The sequence below is a fragment of the Terrapene carolina genome, unplaced genomic scaffold (assembly GCF_002925995.2).
Source record: "Terrapene carolina triunguis isolate 2854851 unplaced genomic scaffold, T_m_triunguis-2.0 Scaffold111, whole genome shotgun sequence".
In the NCBI taxonomy this organism is placed as follows: Eukaryota; Metazoa; Chordata; order Testudines; family Emydidae; genus Terrapene; species Terrapene triunguis.
Window position 1 is genome coordinate 25,279,945 of NW_020664462.1, and position 19,031 is coordinate 25,298,975.

At 39.6% G+C, this 19,031-nt stretch overlaps 1 protein-coding gene across 1 annotated transcript in view; it reads left to right on the forward strand.

Moving 5' to 3' along the window:
• PARD3 (par-3 family cell polarity regulator) overlaps nucleotides 1–11,705 on the forward strand; it is a 386,953-nt gene extending 375,248 nt beyond the window's left edge. Inside the window, exons 22-23 of the mRNA XM_029911630.1 lie at nucleotides 4,390–4,517; nucleotides 9,570–11,705. Of these exons, the coding sequence (XP_029767490.1) occupies nucleotides 4,390–4,517; nucleotides 9,570–9,963 (522 nt within the window). The 3' untranslated portion in view covers nucleotides 9,964–11,705. The remainder of the gene's footprint in view (nucleotides 1–4,389; nucleotides 4,518–9,569) is intronic.
• The last annotated feature ends 7,326 nt before the right edge of the window (nucleotides 11,706–19,031 follow it).

A 19,031-nucleotide genomic window follows, 5' to 3' on the forward strand; every position in this document is an offset into this window, starting at 1 on the left:
AGAACCTCCCTCCCGCTGTTGCTGGTAGTGAAGGATACAATATGGCCCAGAGAGATTAATGATGTCAACGCATTCCATGAAAAATATCTTAGTTTTACTATTTTAATACCGTAAGTGAAGTTATAGAAATGTGTAACTTTCCCAAGCCAGGTATTAAAGTAGTGTCTATTTAAGAATAGAGCTGTTTAATTTCATACACATCACACCTTCATGTTGAGTTTTCATTTTACAAGATGAGTATCCTGTATTCAGTTTAACGATGCTGAGTGGGATAGCTATTATCATCACTTAAATGTATTGTTGAAGACTTGAACATACATTTATTTGTATAATTCAGCCTTGGTTGTTGTTGCAGCCTTGACCGCTTTTTGGTTTAAAAGGTCAATGCTTGTCATACATCTCATCACAAACAAGGACAGAGTTCTTTGCAATTTGTACTAAGAGCTGTTGCCAGGTTTGTTTGATGGCTTCAAAGAATTATTATAATTATACTTTTCTTTGCGGTACCCTGTTTGTACAGGTGTTAATATGTTTTTGTGCTGTGTTCCACATGCATGGTTTGTGTTGCAAGACATTAAAATTTTTCACCATGGAGGTTTTCCTTTATTCTTGGTGTGTATTTTTGTAGTAACATAAATTATGTGCATATGTGTTATGGTTTGGGGGATGAAATTAAACTGACAAATCCTAACATACAAATTTCCTTTAGAAGATACATTTTACCTGTAAACTAAATTTTAGTATTGTGGCAACACTTTTAAATATGTTTTTCTCAATTAATCATTTACAAAGAGAAGACTTTATGTGTAGATTTGAATTTCTCTTATCAAGTTAAGTAAAAGATGAGCAAATTTGGTAGTTCTTTGGTGTGACATCACATCAATGATATATAAGGCTTTCATTAACCATTTCTTTTCATACTTCGGATGCCTAAATTCAGACCTGATCCATTCTATAACCAACGTTTACAAATGGACAGATCTAAAGGCAATCACCGAGGGTATGTCTACATTTCAATTAGACACCCACAGCTGGCTCGTGCCAATGAACTTGGGCTCACGGGGCTCGAGCTAAGGGGCAGTGTAGACATTTGGGCTTGGGCTGCAACCCAAGCTGTGGGACCCTCCCACCTTGCAGGGTCCTAGAGCCCAGGCCAAGCATCTACACTGCCTGAGCCCTGGAGCCTGGCCAATTGCGGGACTTTAATTACCGTGTAGACGTACCATTAGGCAAATAAATAACTGGCCTGCTTCTCAGATGTGTTGAGCAAAATTGACTCCAAATGACTTTAATAGGAGTTGCAGGCGCTTGTCACTTCTAAAAGTCAGGTAAGTTGATTTAGGTGCCTTCCTTAAGACACCTCAGCTTGAAAATGTTGACCATAGAGTGCAATTTTCAAACTTGAGTGACTACGAATCCATGCATAGACCACTCAGAAACTGTTCATGGGCCTGATGCTTTAATAGCCCACATACGTTCACCCATACAGAGACACATTTTAGAGTCTTAAACTGGTATTAAGGTGTCTAATGCAGATTTAAGAGCCTAACTTTAAACACCCACTTTTGACAGTTGGTACCATAACCTATGAACATTTTTAAAGCATCTATCATTTTAGTAATGTTTCCATGGTTACTTTGTTTATATTAATGTGTGTGTATGTGCGCACATATGCATAACTGTATACACCAAACAGTTTTGCCAACCCCATGCATTCAAAAATAATGAATCGGGTCCCCAGAAATCATGAGATTGGCTTAAAATCACAATTTTTAAAAAAAATAAACATGAATAATAAATGTGTGGGGAAAAGGTTATTTGCCGTCTGGTTATTGAATGTTTATGATGCTACTGCATTGCAATTTCAAGCTTTTCTCTTTAGTCATCCTGTAACCAGAATGGCTAGACTCTTACTCTTTTTTTATTAAATGAAAGTTGAAATTCTCATATAATCATTTGCCTCCATAATATGGGGCATTAAGTAAAATGCAGAATATCACAAGATTGACACTAAAGTCAGGAAAATTGGCAACATTGCATTGTAGAAGAAGTGAAATGCTCTTCTCTTCATTTATGTCTGTCAACTGTTGTAAGGAAATTTGTCTGTGTGAATTATTATATATGTATATTCAGTAGAGTTTGTTTATCTCAGTGAGTTTCCTGTTTATGACACTGTGAGTTTATTGCCTTATCATCACACATTTCTTTTAAGGGTTTTTTTGTTATAAATGTTTGTATTGAGGCTTTCCGAGAGTAAATCTATCCCTAAAGTAGGCACCATTATTGTATCATGGACTCTCTTTCATATGCTTCCCTGTACCAGTCATTTTCCGTTTTATGCTTTCAAACTGATTCTCGTACACTATAATCTTCTACTAACAAGTAAAACAGTTGCTCTCCAAATTTTATGTCAGATTTTGAGTTGCTGCTGATGTTCCATCTGATGCATATCGTTGTTCAAAACGGAGGTTCTAACAACTGTAGACCTGTCTCATATTTTATGTTTTACTGGCTACTTTCAAGTACCTGAATATATATTAAAACAAAGGAGCAGCTTAAGTCAGGAATTACAACTCTCTGTTTTAACATTTGCCTTCAAAATGTGAGGAGCTTTTGAAAAACCTTTTATCTTTCAGATGTGTCAGCCACTACTGCGTATGTCTGCTGCAAAAATTATAATGGCAGAAAACAAAAGAGATGTTTACTGTGAGCGAAAGAGATAGAGGAAAAGGCAAAAAGTGGCTGAACATAACTCATGCACCAACACAGCTAATAATTTTTTAGAGACGCTGTTTTTTTTTAATAACTAGTTTTCACCTATCGCATACACACAATGTTGTTTGCTCTATTGGCAACATATGGAAGAGCTTGAAACCATGAAATCTGAAATATGTTCATATTGGAGTCTTGTAATGCTCAGTACTATCAAAACAATAGCCCATTTTCACCTCAACTCATTGTAATGCTCAATAATTTCAATGCCATAATTACATCCCCGCTGTAATTGTATTTGAAATCCTTGCCATGAGGTATAGATTGCCCTAGTCTCTCCACAAGACTTGCTAGCATTTTCTGTGGAAGGATTCTATCCACTTGATGAATGGTCCATATCCAAGCAGAGAGAAGTGGTATTTTGAATGGTACATTGTACATAAGTTCAGTGTATGTACTTATTTCATAAGGAAGACAGAGACTTCAAGTTATGCTACTAAAGACCAAGGGTATAGCTACACAGGCATAAAAAACCCACGACTGGCCCAGGTCAAATGATTTAGGCTCTGGGACTGAAAAATTGCTGTGTAGATGTTCAGGCTTAAACTGGAGCCTGAGATCTGGGATCCTGCAAGCCCAAGTCAGCTGACCCAGGCCAGTGGCGGCTGTGCTACAGAGCGTTTATCCCTGTTTAGATGTCCCTTAAAAATCAGCGTTTCAGAGGTGCTTAGCATCTGCTGCTCTTATAAGTGCTCAGTGCCTCTGAAAATCTGTCTTTAAATAAATAATCCAACATTCTTTATTTTACAGTCTCTACTTGCAGACCCCACCAACTTCCAGTTAAGGATTGTGGATTAGAGTAGTCCAACAGGGAACTTCCTATACTTGGTATTACTGTTATTAGAACTACCAGTTGAAGGCACTCAAAAGACTACAGGCTGAATTCTCTCTGTACAGGCACAGTGGAAGGGGATTTGTGACTGTGACTCCCTGATTCTGTTTTGCCTGGCACCAGAGCAATTTAAAGCTGCAGCAGGCAAGCGGACAGTTAGGTGTGACAGAATCTCACACTGCCACGATTCCTGCCCTTCCCTCCCTTTCCCTTATCTGCCCTCCCCATCCCTGACACAATTCCCCCACCCTTGTGCAGGACAATGCATCCCAGTAGGGGAGGCAGCAAGTAGTGGAGCAGGCGCAAGAGGCGACTATAACCTCCTTCACACCAGACAGCGATTCCCCCTGTGCACGGGGACTCTTCAAACAATGTGCGTTCACTTTGCTCTGTTTGTAGCTGACTGGAGAATCCAGCCCTACATGTGCACATTACTGCATTACATAGTAAGAAGCAGGGTTTGCTCTCATTTGAACTAATTAATGGTGTGCAAATGTTAAGGCCGGACTGTGATATCCTTACTGACGTGGGGTCAGATCCTCAGCTGGTATAAATAGCGATAGCGTCATAGACATGATATTGATTTACACCGGCTGAGGATCTGGTCCACTGATTTCACATGGAGTTAGGTATTCCTTCATATAAGAGCGAATCACAGTTTGAACATTTGAATTTGAATATTTTAAAGTGTGTGTGTGGATATATAACAGTAATTTAATTAATGGCTCCTATGTAGATATTTTTGTGCTTTGCTTAATTACTGTTTTTAACTTTTCATATTCTAGCCAAACTCCAAGACATACTCACAGAGTGGCAGACACTCTGTATCTGTAGAAGTTCAGATGCAGCGACAACGACAAGAAGAAAGAGAAAGTTTCCAACAAGCTCAGCGCCAGTATAGTTCATTACCCAGGTATAGTAACTGTTTAAAACTATTTGGTATATGTGAGCCTGGAGCTAATTTCATTTGTGGAAGGAAAATGCTGTGCTTAGTGCATGCACTTCGTTTAACAGAAGTATAAGGAGTAATGCAAGGATTGCCAACTTTCCAATTGCACAAAACCAAACCTCCTTGCCCCGCCCTGAGGCCCCGCCCCTGCTCCTTCTCCAAGGCCTCGCCCCTGCTCACTCCATCTCCCCTCCCTCCTTTGTTCACTCTCCCCCACCCTCACTCACTTTCACCAGGCTGGGGCAGAGGGTTGGGGTGTGGGAGGGGATGAGGGCTCTGGCTGGGGGCTCTGGGATGAGGCCACAAATGAAGGGTTCAGGGTGTGGGAGGGGGCTCCAGGCTGGGGTTGAGGGGTTTGGAGTGTGGGAGTGAGCTCGGGGCTGAGCCAGGAGGTTGGGGTGCGGAAGGAGGTGCAGGCTCCAGCAGGGGGTGTGGGCTCTGGGGTGGGGCCAGAGATGAGGGGTTTGGGGTGCAGGAGGGGGCTCAGGGCTGGGGCAGGAGCTTGGAGTGCAGGACGGGGTTCCGACCTGAGGCAGGAGTTTGGGGTGCAGGAGGGGGTTCGGGGTGCAGGCTTCGGCCGGGCTGCGCTTACCTCAAGCGGCTCCCGGAAGTGGTTGGCAAGTCCGGCTCCTAAACAGTAGGGAGGCCAGGGGGATTTGTGTGCTGCCCATGGCCCGCAAGCGCCGCCCCTGCAGCTCCCATTGGCTGTGGTTCCCAGCCAATGGGAGCTGCAGAGTCAGCACTCAGAGCCCCCGTGGCCACCCCTGCACCTAGGAGCCTGACATGCCAGCCACTTCTGGGAGCCGTGCGGAGCCCAGGGAGGCAGGGAGCCTGTGTTAGTCCCGCTGCACCACCCACTGGACTTTTAGCGGCTGAGCGGAGCATTTTTGGCCGGGTGTTCTGGTCGAAAACCGGACACCTGGCAACCCTAAGTAATACTTGCAATGAGGAAGAGACATCAGATTCCATAAGTAGTAGCATATAGTGGCTGTTTATTTCTTAGGATTACTTCAAAGTTGACTACAGTGGGAGCTGAGGGCACTCAGCACCTTATAGAATCAGCACTTTAAAGCATGGATCCTTGTGGGACACTATCTAGTATCACTTTCCATCTCTAGAAAATAATCTCTTGAGTATGAAATAGATCAGAGAAGAGAAGCAAATTGAGGGGTGTTTGCACCCTTTTTATATGTCATATTTTTTGTGTTGCTTAATTTCTTACCAAACAAAAAATCAGTCTTGTGATGTTGGTACACAGACGTATATTTAAAAAAACAAGAAATCAAACAAAAGAACATGGAGACAACCATGAAACACTATGCAAAATTGAGCCACATCCAAGTTTCTGGCATACGGGTTTCTTCAAACTTACTGGATCATTAACATTGGAATGCTGACAATTAATATCCTTTAGTCTAAACAAATCTGTACTTTTAAAAAGTTCACAGGCCAAGGAACTGCTTAGAGTTAATTTTTTTAAAAAGCCAAATACGAAATAAAATGAATGGTCAGAATTTTACCCAGCTTTAGTGTAGGTTACATAAGAATGGCTACACTTGAACACTGTATGGTGAATGTAAATAGTTTTTAGAATTCTCAGACATTAATTGGGGAAATCTGTGACAAGAACTGAGGTAGAATTGAGCTGCCTTTCGCTAGGGGTACTTTAAGCTTGAAAACTTCCTTGATTTGGGTGTGCCTTACATATTATTATGTTGCCCTTGCTTTGGTCTTTGTATATAGATTTTGTGGTTATATATACATCTCAACACCAGGAATTGCTGAAGCCTTGCAAAAGAGGCCATTTCACTATTTTATTATGCAGCAGCCATAGACGTTTCATAGTTAAAGGTGAAGTTAGCTTAACAATTAAGTCCCTGATTTTGAACCCCAAACCATATCTCTTGAGTTTTCACATGCCACAGCTCATCTTAAAGTAGAATTTTTCTGGGAAGTTTGGAAGAAAATGAAAAAAGGAGATTAAAAGTTATGGTGTTTTGGGTTTTTTTACGAAACTTTTCAAAATGGCAGCTATATTATTGTTTTCCCCCCTATACCTCTTGCTATTTGTAGAGTGGATTACATCTCAAACCTCACATTAGTTTTTCTGAGAAGTACAGTAGAACCTCAGAGTTACGAACACCTCAGGAATGGAGGTTGTTCGTAACTCTGAAATGTTCATAACTGAACAAAACGTTATAGTTCTTTCAAAATTTTACAACTTAACATTCACTTAATACAGCTTTGAAACTTTACTATGCAGAAGAAAAATCCTACTTTCCCTTTATTTTTAGGAGTTTAAGTTTAACACAATACTTTACTATATTTGTTTGTTTTTTTATCTCTGCTGATGATGATTGTGTACTTGAGGTGTGGGTTGACTGGTCAGTTCGTAACTTGTGTTCTTAACTCTGAGGATCTGTGGTATGTTTTAGGCATTTTAGTATGTCTTTCAGAGGATGAGGTATTTAAAAAGGTAAATAAATATAAAAGGGTTCTGATTGCGTGTAATACCCCAAACTAACTTTGGCACAGAGTGGCTTAATTAGGGGATCATGACAGTGTGAGTATGAAGAGATGGCACAGGAAAGCTCTCTATCTAGCCTTGTTATACTAGGATTTTTCAGACTTTGTAATTCTCAAAGGGTGCCGCTCCACCAGTGGACTGCCGTGATATAAATAAGGCTAAGACAGGTTCAGGGGTTCGATGACATGGAGGTAAAAACACCAAACCCTGTATAAATAATAATATTAAGGGCTTGTTTGAACAAACTGGAGTCCATTTCAGGCTCATTAGCTCTGTTAAGGCATAGATCACCTAGGAAAATGTGAATCCTGCATTTTGAACCTGTGTTTTGGGTTTTGCTGTTGTAGCCCGTCACCGTAGTCTCTAAAAGCTGGAGAATGGCTATAATGCAAAGTTCCAACTGCAGAAATTGATATTTTTAAAGAGAAATTTCATTGACCACAAATTTGGAAAATAACCATAGGAAACAGAGAAGTTCATGTGTAAGAGAATAAAAGAGAGAAATGTACTGAAACTATTGATTAGTGTGAAAAATTACAAGTAAATGAATAAGAATGCTTATTAATGTGCAATTGATGAGTGTTTAATTTCAGGGTTCATATCATCCTTCACATGGTTACAAACACAAGTGTTTATTCTCAGCTCAAGGTAAAGAGAATTGTTAGAAAATGGTGCTGCTGAAATTCAGAGGTTCAAAAAGTTACCAGTAATAAAACAATAAAATGGGATATCAGCTTTTCAGTCATCAGAGATTTTTGACTAACCTAGGAAGAAATCTCACTATCACTAATATCATTTGGATCCCAAATTCATTGATAGAATTACAGTTTTATGATTAACACCGATGCACTGGTTTTATTCTTTTATTCTGCTTACTTTCCATCTTGCGTAACTTCAAGCAGCCTAATTTTTTTACCTTTTAAGTTAAAATGTTAAGTCCTTTAGGCAAATAAAAATCTCTTCAATCATATTTCTTAAATCTTCCCCAAAAGACAACACAAATGGTCCAACTAATTTTGAACTAGTACCAGAAAACAGTAATTAAATGAAGTCTATTCAATTAGTCATTACCATTTCCCATTTGAAACTGTTCTAAGTAATGTTTAACTCCAAGCTAATCTTTCATATTGAAAAGTTGTCTTGCCATATTTCAGAAACTTTGAAAGTTTTGTACCCTAAAGGTCATTCAGTTTGTGTGTGTGCAAGTAAACAATAGAGCCGTGGCCCAGAGACCTTGTTTTGTAAAGAAGGGTATGCGAACATCAACAATAATAATAATACATTACATTTATATGGAATAGTAAAAGTTTTCATCCAGTGATCCCAAAGTACATTACAAATGGGGGTAAGCATAGTCGTCTCCAAGTTACACATGTGGAAAGAGAAGCACAGAGAGGTTAAGTGACTTGCCACGTAAGTCTGTGGTGGGAAGACTACCCTTGTCTCCTGACTTCCAGCTGTATATTCAATCCACTAAGCCAAAACTGAGCCTTGTTTTTATTCTATGTGCTGACATGAAAAACGGAGCTATATATACAGCAGTTAAATGACTTTCTTATTGATTAATGCAGCAATATATTTTGTTTTACTGCTTGATTCTCTTACACTAATTTTAATCTCAAAGTGGGTATCTCTCTTATTCCAGCACAAAATTGTTTTACTTTATCATATCCAATCTTATTTTAAATTCATAAAAGCATCTAGTGGCTTGATAGTAAATTAAAGATATTTCAAAACAATAATGTTTCCTTGAAATAACGTGGTGATTTATTGCAAAAAAGCAATAAGAATTTGTAATTCCTATATGCATTTGATTTATTTATCTACCCTGTGGAGTCAGAAAATGAGCAAAATAGGTTATCCCTGCCATTCCTTTCATGAAAGATATAGCATGCTGGGAAACTGTTCTGATAATACAAAACTCCCTAACTCTGGATTCTGGAGGGAAAAAAACACATTGGTACTGTGCATCAGTGAAGAGCTTTGTCAGCAGACTTGTACAGCTTTAAAGCAGGTATTTAAAAGGATCAACCAACTGTTGCCTTTTTAATCAAATAGGAGTCTAGATTTTTTTCATAACTGACTTACCATTCATTACCCGTGCTTGCTGTTATCTGGTTTCTCTGGCATTGTGGTGATGTTTTTTAGACTGTTTTGTTGGTTTACAGTTAAATTATAACATTTTAAAGCTTCTAATTATGATTGTTGTACTGGCTGCCAAATTCCATTCCCCTACTGCAGTGCTTTGGAAATATATCAAAAATGCAAAAGAGACAAAATGGCCATTTTGGGGGAAAGAGAAGAACACTTATCAAGACGTCTACTAGCTGCAAGGCTGACATCAGCTGAGAGTCCCATCTGGGGGGAAAATGTACTTTATGAAAAAGTTGACTTGACTCTTGAATCCCCATTCCTCTAATGATTATTGTTTAAACATTAAGAGGGTTCTGCAGATTTCTTTAAAAACATTTTTCCATTCTTATTTTCAGGCAAAGCAGAAAAAATGCAAGTTCTGTATCTCAAGATTCCTGGGAACAGAGCTACTCTCCTGGTGAAGGGTTCCAGACTGCAAAGGAAAACCCCAGGTATTCCAGCTACCAAGGATCAAGAAATGGCTACATGGGAGGACATGGCTTCAATGCCAGGGTAATGCTGGAAACACAAGAACTGCTCCGTCAAGAACAGAGGCGGAAAGAGCAACAACTGAAAAAAAAGACATCTTCAGAAGGGCCTAACAACTATGACTCATATAAGAAAATTCAAGACCCTAATTATGTCCCTCCAAAAGGTCCTTTCAGGCAAGATGTACCACCTTCACCATCTCAGGTAGCCAGGCTGAACAGATTACAAACTCCAGAAAAGGGAAGGCCATTTTATTCTTGAGTTGAAGAAAAAGATGATCAACATATCATGCAATAAGGAACATTTTCATATAAAGACTTGTATTTCAAAAACTGTTTAAACTGATGGTACTATGGAATATATCTGTTGTCTGTTTCAGTGCCTTTAGCAATATGGGCAAAGAATTGATAGGCCTTATGTCTTTGCCATTCTGTCCCAAGTGTTATATTCATGGAAGGATTTTCCACCATTTGACAATCATACTATAGGTAAGCAGCGTGTTGGTTACCAAACATCCTGGCCCAGTCCAGTAGCTGTCAATGGCTTATTATTAGGATTTACTTTAATGTGTTCTACTTTGCAGTGAGTTATTGCATCAACATACAGCATTGTGGCATAAATTAAAGCATTTGAAATTGAAGAAGGCATTGACACATCTTTATTATTTCTCTTGGGGTGGGGGCCGGGTTACACATCACTCTTGAGTGGATAGGGCTTAAGTCCACTGAAGATCAAAGTTCTAAGATGTTTTATGGTGGAGTCATTTACAGTCTTTGTTGATCAATATTTAATTGTCTGTATGCTAAAAAACTGCTTTTCTCCTGTTATGCGCACATTCTCTTTCTCTGAGCTCATATAAAAAGTCTTTATCCTGATTCATATGCAAAACAATATTACGGCTTTCAGTTATCCTGGGAATCCTTTTACAATGTCTTATATTTTAACATGTAGTACTTTACCAGTGAAATAACTAAAGAGAGGGTATTGTATTTATAAATAAAATCTCAGTCCAGACTATGACAGATAGATTTGTTCTTTCATGAAATATGAGGAATTGTGGAAAAACGTAAGGCTGGATTGTGATTTGTGTTCCTTAAAAATGTATGAGGTCATGAAAATTGTACCCAAGAAAAGAATTAGGGAAGAATTACCCCACAATCATCCTATATATGATTATAATTCACTTGTCTTTATTGTGGCAGGGTTGGGAGGAGGGCTAAGAGCAAGACAAAATGAAATCAGACCTTCTTTTTGGATCAGAAAGCTAAAAAACCAAAAGAACTTAAGAAAACCCAGAAAACAAACAACCCCATCCCCAAACTCTTCTTTCTATAATTTGTAAAGCTTTGTGGATGATCACCTTGTGATTCTACATACTGTACCTTTGCATTGTGCTACCACGTTAAAAAGAAACTCTAAAATGTATGAATAAGAGATAAATGGAGAAAATCTGTTACACGTCATCCTGAAAACATGTTAGTATCCAAAAATAACTGAAATAAGATTGCTCTAGCAGTGATATTTTAATGTGCATATGGGATATGAGAATTTCTTTTGCAGCAGCTGTTTTTATGTTTGTTGGTCTGAACTTCATGTATGGTAAAAATATAGCTGGGTTGCTAAAGTGCCTGCAAATCCTCATGTGAAAAGGCTTGAGATTAAGTCTCAACATATCATGCATAAAAAAAGAAAGAAAGAAAAAAGAAAAATCTTATAATGTGTGATTTAAAATATGCCTTTTTTTTTTTTTTTTTTACTGGCACATTTTATTTTTGCATCAACCAGTTTTTAGAATATATGTGAAATTTCAGCACATGTATCTGTCTTTATGCCTGTTTGTTAATGGTTTTTGTTGTTAATAATGTACTCCAGTGTTTAAAAATTGTTACTAATGTAAGCACAGTGACATTGGATGACAATGGCTCTTTTACGCAGAGTTTACAAAACTGTGTAAAACAGCTTTCCCTGTACATATGAAATTTAGAATAAAAGGCTGTTTCCATTCTGGTCTTAGCATTGCCTGTTCTATTCCTTAGTATTGCTTATGGAACCTTATGAAAACTGCAGCAGTCATTACCTTTAAAAATATTTAACAGATGCTATTTTATCATATTACTAATGGTTTCTGTCTGTCTTTCTGTGAGTGCTTATAAATATAGACAAAAAAGAAAATAATTATAACCCATTTGAGCACCTAAAGACCCTCTCAGGAAAAAAATGCACTGAAATCTCTAATGATATTTTTAGAGCAGACCTGTGACATTGAAATGCTACTTTCTTAAGACCAAATTCTGTGGCCATCCTCAAAGGCTGTTCTCGCTACACATTTCCACTGGAGGTAGGGACATGATGGGCAAAGTTGTAGCCAGTGGATCCATAATTTACATAGATCCATTGGCCCAAATCCCTTGCTAAGCCAGAGTGCAGTGGTGTTTACAGACTGTCTCCACTGGTGCTCCATAGTCAAAATACATCAGATTCTGTCCCCAGCAAGCTGGCATGAAGAACCCCTCTTCAAAGACTGTTTACTCAGGCTTTGCTCAGGATTAAGGTTTTGGGCCTTAAAGAAAGATGTCAACACTGGACAAAACTTGAAAAGAGAAGACTTATAGATAAAGCATTGTTACTGTGCCAATGAAACTCCATTAGTATTGAGGCTGGGTCTGCTTTTGTCCCTCTTCACACGGCTTCTCCTGTTCTTGGATCCTCCAGTACTGTCAGTCATAATCCTATATATGCATAAACAACAAGGAGTCTGGTGGCACCTTAAAGACTAACAGATTTATTTGGGCATAAGCTTTCGTGGGTAAAAACCTCACTTCTACAGATGCATAGAGTGAAAGTTACAGATGCAGGCATTATATACTGACACATGGAGAGCAGGGAGTTACTTCGCAAGTGGAGAACCCAGTGTTGACAGGGCCAATTCAGTCAGGGTGGATGTAGTCCATTCCCAATAATAGATGAGGAGGTGTCAATTCCAGGAGAGGAAAAGCTGCTTCTGTAATGAGCCAGCCACTCCCAGTCCCTATTCAAGCCCAGATTAATGGTGTTAAATTTGCAAATGAATTTTAGTTCTGCTGTTTCTCTTTGAAGTCTGTTTCTGAAGTTTTTTTGTTCAATGATAGTGACTTTTAAATCTGTAATAGAATGACCAGGGAGATTGAAGTGTTCACTTACTGGCTTATGTATGTTACCATTCCTGATGTCTGATTTGTGTCCATTTATTCTTTTGCGGAGGGACTGTCCGGTTTGGCCAATGTACATGGCAGAGGGACATTGCTGGCACATGATGGCATATATAACATTAGTGGATGTGCAGGTGAATGAGCCCTTGATGGTGTGGCTGATGTGGTTGGGTCCTCTGATGGTGTCGCCAGAGTAGATATGGGGACAGAACAGGCAACGAGGTTTGCTACAGGGATTGGTTCCTGGGTTGGTGTTTCTGTGGTGTGGTGTGTAGTTGCTGGTGAGTATTTGCTTCAGGTTGGGGGGTTGTCTGTAAGCGAGGACTGGCCTGCCTCCCAAGGTCTGTGAGAGTGTATGACATCTGTCTGTTGCCAGGGTAGTAATATTGTCAAATCATGCATTGTGACTTTATTGTAAGCTCTCCTGGGGAAGATAAAGATTGGACTGCAAGGTGCACAGGCAGTTTTTGATGCATAAATACATTCTTAGGCTTGGTTTTGAAAAGTAGCCTACATTTTTGTGGCTTGCAATTGAGAGTAGCCAAATAATTGCACTCACAGTTTTGCAAGCCCAACTACCATCTAGATATCTCCCCTCCTGACTGTATCCACAAATCAGCTAGTTTGATGTTGCTATGATAGCATTCATACACACAAATAACTGTGGGCACTAAATTGCATCCATAAAAATGGAAAAAAGGTTGGAGTCCTTTTTCAAAATTAGGCCCTTGATAAACTGTTATAAGAAAAAGGAACATGCATGGAAAAGTATGAAAAGCCAGATGAAAGGTGTTTTAAGAGCAAATATGGCGTATGTTAAAGTTTACCCTGGCATGAAAGTCTCTCTTCAAGGTGTTAACGATTTGCCATAATTAGATGTGTTCATAAGAATAGGCAGATGTACTCTTTGGGAAATGTCTGTGTTATGTTAGCTAAGAATTTTTTTTTGCCTTCATCATCCTGTCTTCTTCTTGACATAGCATAGACAGAATTTCTATTATTAACTTCCTAAGTTGTAAAGGGCGATTAGGAGGAAGGAGCAAGATGCTTTAAGAGAACTGACCTTTAATTCTGACTAGTGACTAAAGCAAAAGCTAATTTTAAAAAAGTACATTACTAGAGCAGTTCATTTGTGGACCAATTAACATGAGACTAACTCTGGTGGGCTAGTATATCTAAGAATGGTCATGAGACAGAATTTTAGGGAGCTTTTAGAGGGATCCAGCAGTGGGTGTTGTCTTACAAAATCAGTCAAAATTCTTTTTCTCAATAGATATCCTAAAATCATCTATGAATCCTTCTGGTATCTAATCAAAATAATTTGTTAATGCTATTGTAATTCCATAGGAGAGTTTTATTTATGAATGTATGAGTTTCTTGTCTTTCTGTAAAAGTATGTTTCCCTTCTTGCTAGAGGGCCTCCCTGGAAACAAGTCTGTGGCCTCAGTGAATTATTTTTTCTGGCTGAAATATTTTCAAGTACATCTTTGAGGACTTCTGCCATCAAAAACAGTTAAAATGGCTTGGTGCCCAGCATAGCACAGACATGAAGTACAACTGCCATTTATTGCTGGCAAATAGTAGCAAGGACAACAAAAGAAATTTTTAAACCAATCATGACCTTGGATATATTGTTCAGGTTTCAAGAATCTACTAATGTCTGGCTCATGTTCATTCTGTTTGAGTGTCAGTGGCATAGCATTGATCTCTGCTGCTTATGTTGGGAAGAAGCATTGGCCAGACAATGGGGAGATGTGCCAGATGAGCAGTGTCGGCTGAAGACAGGATACACTTGAGTAATTCAAACCTTTGAACTTACATTGTTGAGTCTTAAAGTGAATTTGGATATTACATGTCCTGGCTTGCAACCCTATTTTCAAACATTCCCTAATTTTATTTGCTGGGCTTGACTGTTTCTTCATCTCATTCTACACTGTCTTCAGTCTGGTTCTTAGGACTTGTCAGGAACCATGCATAGCGTGCAAATACAGGACAAAATTCATATACTCTTCATCTTACCTTTGTGTCATCCCACCCTGGGCTTGCAGACTCACTTTTAAAATCACATACCAATGAAAAATACTCTGTTACAATAAAGTGTAAATTGCAAACACAAGCCCTGAGAACAGATAATATTAAAATAAGTTTGATAAAGCTCAGGGGGAAAATATCAATCACAAGTAAGAAGCAGCCTAGGGTATTAATGGGTGCTGTGCCATCAAGAGAAACAAATAAAGGCAACAGAATTCAGAAGCAGATGCAAAAGAGATACAAAATGATGCCGATCCAAAATAGAAAAAAATCAATATGAGGGTCGTGAAACAATAATAATTTGCATCAAATCAGCTGGTTTCTGCACAGATGGAAGAAGACTCTTAAGAAATGTTACAAGACATTTGAAAAGGATTTCAAGCTGGACATAAATTAAGAGCAAATTAATCTAATCTCATCACCCACTCATACACACACCCTACTCTCACAGAATCATCTCCCATTCTGGTTTACAAACCCATCATCCTTTTCTCTCTCGAGATTGATATTAGTATTTATTGTTGGTGTTATGGTCATGCCCGCAGCATACTAGGCTCTGTCCAAAGGAATAGTAGTTCCACTGTGAATAGCTCACAGTCGGAGGCTATGTCTACAGGTATGGTGGTGTGTTGAGAACAGACACTGCACGTCCAGCTAGCACAAGTATAAATAGCAGTGAGACATTGCTTAGGTGAGCAGAGTACAGAACAATAGGGTATGTACCCTGCACGGCTCTCTATGTGCCCAAGCAGCGGCTCCCACATTTACGCTGCTATTTTTAGTAGTGTAGTGTCTTGCTGCCTCTGCCCCTGGTGCTGGAGCCTTTTCCCGCCTCAGTGAAAGGCTCTGGTAGGGGGAGGCAGCAGGGAAAGCTCTAGCAGCTCCCCATTGCTGGAGCTTTTCCGCAATGCAGTGGGGAAAGGCTCTGGCAGGTGAGAGGCAGCGGGGAAAGGCTCTGGCAGCTACAGGTAGCTACACATGGCATTGTGGACACTGCCTGTTTTTCACTGCTGCGTGTAGCTACACGTACCCTATAAGGTGCTGGCTATATAGACGAGGCTTATGAAAACAAGCTAAAAAGAGGATGGGGTGGGGAAGAGGAATAAAATGTGAAACCTTCAACTGCTTTTTTATAAACTAATAGTGTTCGCATCCGTTAGCATTTGACTAATTTCTTGTAAGGATCAAAGAGAAATTTGTCTGGAGCAGAGATTTGAGGGAAGAGCGGGCAGTAGCCATATAGACTAAGGTCCTTTCTAAAGATATACTCCTAGTGTATTGTCCAAAAGAAGTGAATCAATAATAAAAGGAATAATACAACTTTAATAATCCTCCATACTTTCCTTCTGTGGATTTCCTGTGTGTGTGTGTGTGTGTGTGTGTGTTAGACTGTGAGCTCCTTGAGTCAGGGACTACATGCATTTTCCATCCTGTAATGCACTGAGCATATTGTTGGTGGGTTATAAATAATAAACAGTTTGAATTTTCAATTTAACATTTAAAAAGATCTTTTTAAAGTTAGCATATCGATTTTTACACTTGAATCCTTCATTTTGATTTTTGATGTTTTCTTGGTTCCAGCAGTATTCCCATTTTAAGTATAGGGAATATCACTACAACAGTAATTCCTCTAAAATGAGGATAGACTTTTCAAATGACCTCATTCTGTAGTTATATTTGGCGACATGCTCATACTGCATAAGAAGAGCAGGAGGAACTTGTTAATTGACACAGCTAGTTAGACAATATTTATAAGGCTGGATTATTAATTATATTGGGAATGACACATTTTGCTGCTCTAAATAAAAAAACATCTAAACTGTTTGTTTTCCTGCTCAGAGCCATCAACAAGAACTTTGAACAAATCAGAGACGTGTTGAGACCAACTGCCTTATTTAAATGCACCCACATTTTTTGTGATGAGCTTCCAGGCATGGCAAAGAGAAAGCCAAAGGGGCTCAAATGTGCTAAATCCAATAGTTTATAACTTCCAGATCCCAGTCAAACATCCTCTAGCTCAGTGGTCCCCAAACCTTTTCTGTCGCACTCCCCCTTAACTGTAGTGGAATGTGTCTGTGCCCCCTCCCCCACCTGGTAGCCGGGGCCAGGAGCCAGAGGCCAAGACGGGGGCAGAGTGGGGCTGGGGACGGAGCGGGGCTGGGTGGCACTCCCTCCCCACCGTCCATGGGGGCTGGCCCAGGCATTACCATGCCTCCCAAAATTTCCTCTGCACCCCCTCCATGGGGGAGCACCCCACAGTTTGGGGACCACTGATCCAGAGGTGCTGGAACAATTTTTATAGCGGGGGTGCTGAGAGCCATTGAACCAAACTGTAAACCCTGTATATTATGGAAACCACTTTAAGTCAGAGGGTGCAGCAGCACCTCCAGCTCCCTTAGTTCCAGCACCTATGCCCTGCTCCAGCTAAACTTCAGTAGTCTGACCTGGAGTCTCCCCTCAGTGCCTGGCATAGCACCAATGGTTTGTTCAGGCCTCGTCTTTTCAATTAAGAGGTTCCCTTTTCCAGGTCCTCTGAGGAGGGGGGGTGTCTCCCTCATAAAAAGAGGAAATGGACTCTCAAGGGTACTTTAAAATTGAAGAATTATCTTAGGAAATGAGTTTTCAAGGTGCTTGTGTTCTCGCAAGCCACAGTTAACATCCACGATCTCTTTTTTTCCTGCTCCCAGTAAGCTGGAGAAGACGTTAACTTTTGTTCCTCCATTGGTTTGGTTCTTATTTCTGTTTGGACTCTTCCAAAGACTGAGACTTTATTCTGGAATTTAATTCAGATTTGATGTCCTTCCTAAGGATAAGCACAAGGCCATGTAGTACTCAGTGGGGTGCAGCGCTGTGTAGCCAGATCTTTAAAAGCTACGAGCATCCCTTGCCTACGAAAGGGAGTATCTTTGCCTAAAGCATTTGAATCTAACAGTGATGTGTAAATAGCTCCCTTTGTCCCTAAGTACTTAGCAAAATATATAATAGAGTTCAGAGAATAGTGGGGGAAAAATCTGCTAATATTTGTTAAAAATACTAATTTCTGTGTTCCCCAAAGCACATTTTAGGTTGTATATTCTGTGGTGAAGTTCACAGTTCTCAGTGTGTTGGTTATGTACAGAAGTCATCCAGTGAGGAGACAGAAACAATATCACACAAATAAGTAACCAACATGACCCACATGGTGAATAATTGTCAGCAATCTGGCAAACCATGATTTTGACACTGAAGAAATAAGCAAATAATTTTTACTCACAAAGAAATTAGGAAATTTGACCATTTCTTTAAAGGCAATTTGCAAACAGAATAAAAGGTGAAATTTGCCAAAATGGATTGTTAATATTTTTACTATTTTTAGTGTCACCAACACAACACAGTCCTTGCCTGAGAGAATATTCAATCTTAATTTGACATGACATTTCAAATGAGGTTCATAAATGGACAACAGGAGGGGGAAAGGGTGAGGAATTGGCATGGTTGCTCAGTACAGGCTGTGCCTATCTTAATGATTTGGTTCTTTTCACCCCCTACCTCTCACCTCTTCTCTTGTCTTCTGGAAGCCTGTGAAGTGACTCAAATTGATGGGGAAGGGTGAAAAGGATGAATTAACAGCAGCATTTTTGGAAGACCAGAGGAGGGTGACAGTATAAAAAAGAGCCAAGGGGAGGAGAGTGTGGTAGTTCAGACAGGAGATGAGTAGAGTGTGGACAAGTTATTTGGCCAGTGTGAGACAGAAAGGAAGGGGTTATTTTTAGAGATGCTACCAATTACTTGCTCAGTGCTGTTATTTATATACAGGAATCACTTGTTCACCATTGACCTGCAGCCATCTCTGGTGTAGAACGCGGGAACTGTCCACAGCTCTGCACAACAGTTTAGAACAGGAAGTGAAGAAGAATACTGTGAGCAATTGAGATATCAAGGGAACCTTTGGTAGGCAAAATTTAATTACCTTGGTTGGAGTTTGTCCAAGTCACCTGTGCAAATCCCTGCACAATCCTTTTGTGTTTAGCAGAGCCCAGTCTCACTTTCCAACATGAACTGAAGGAAAAGCAGTTCTTGTCAGTAATTCCATGTCATTGTACATAGGGGGCTCAACAGCCATTCCTTGGT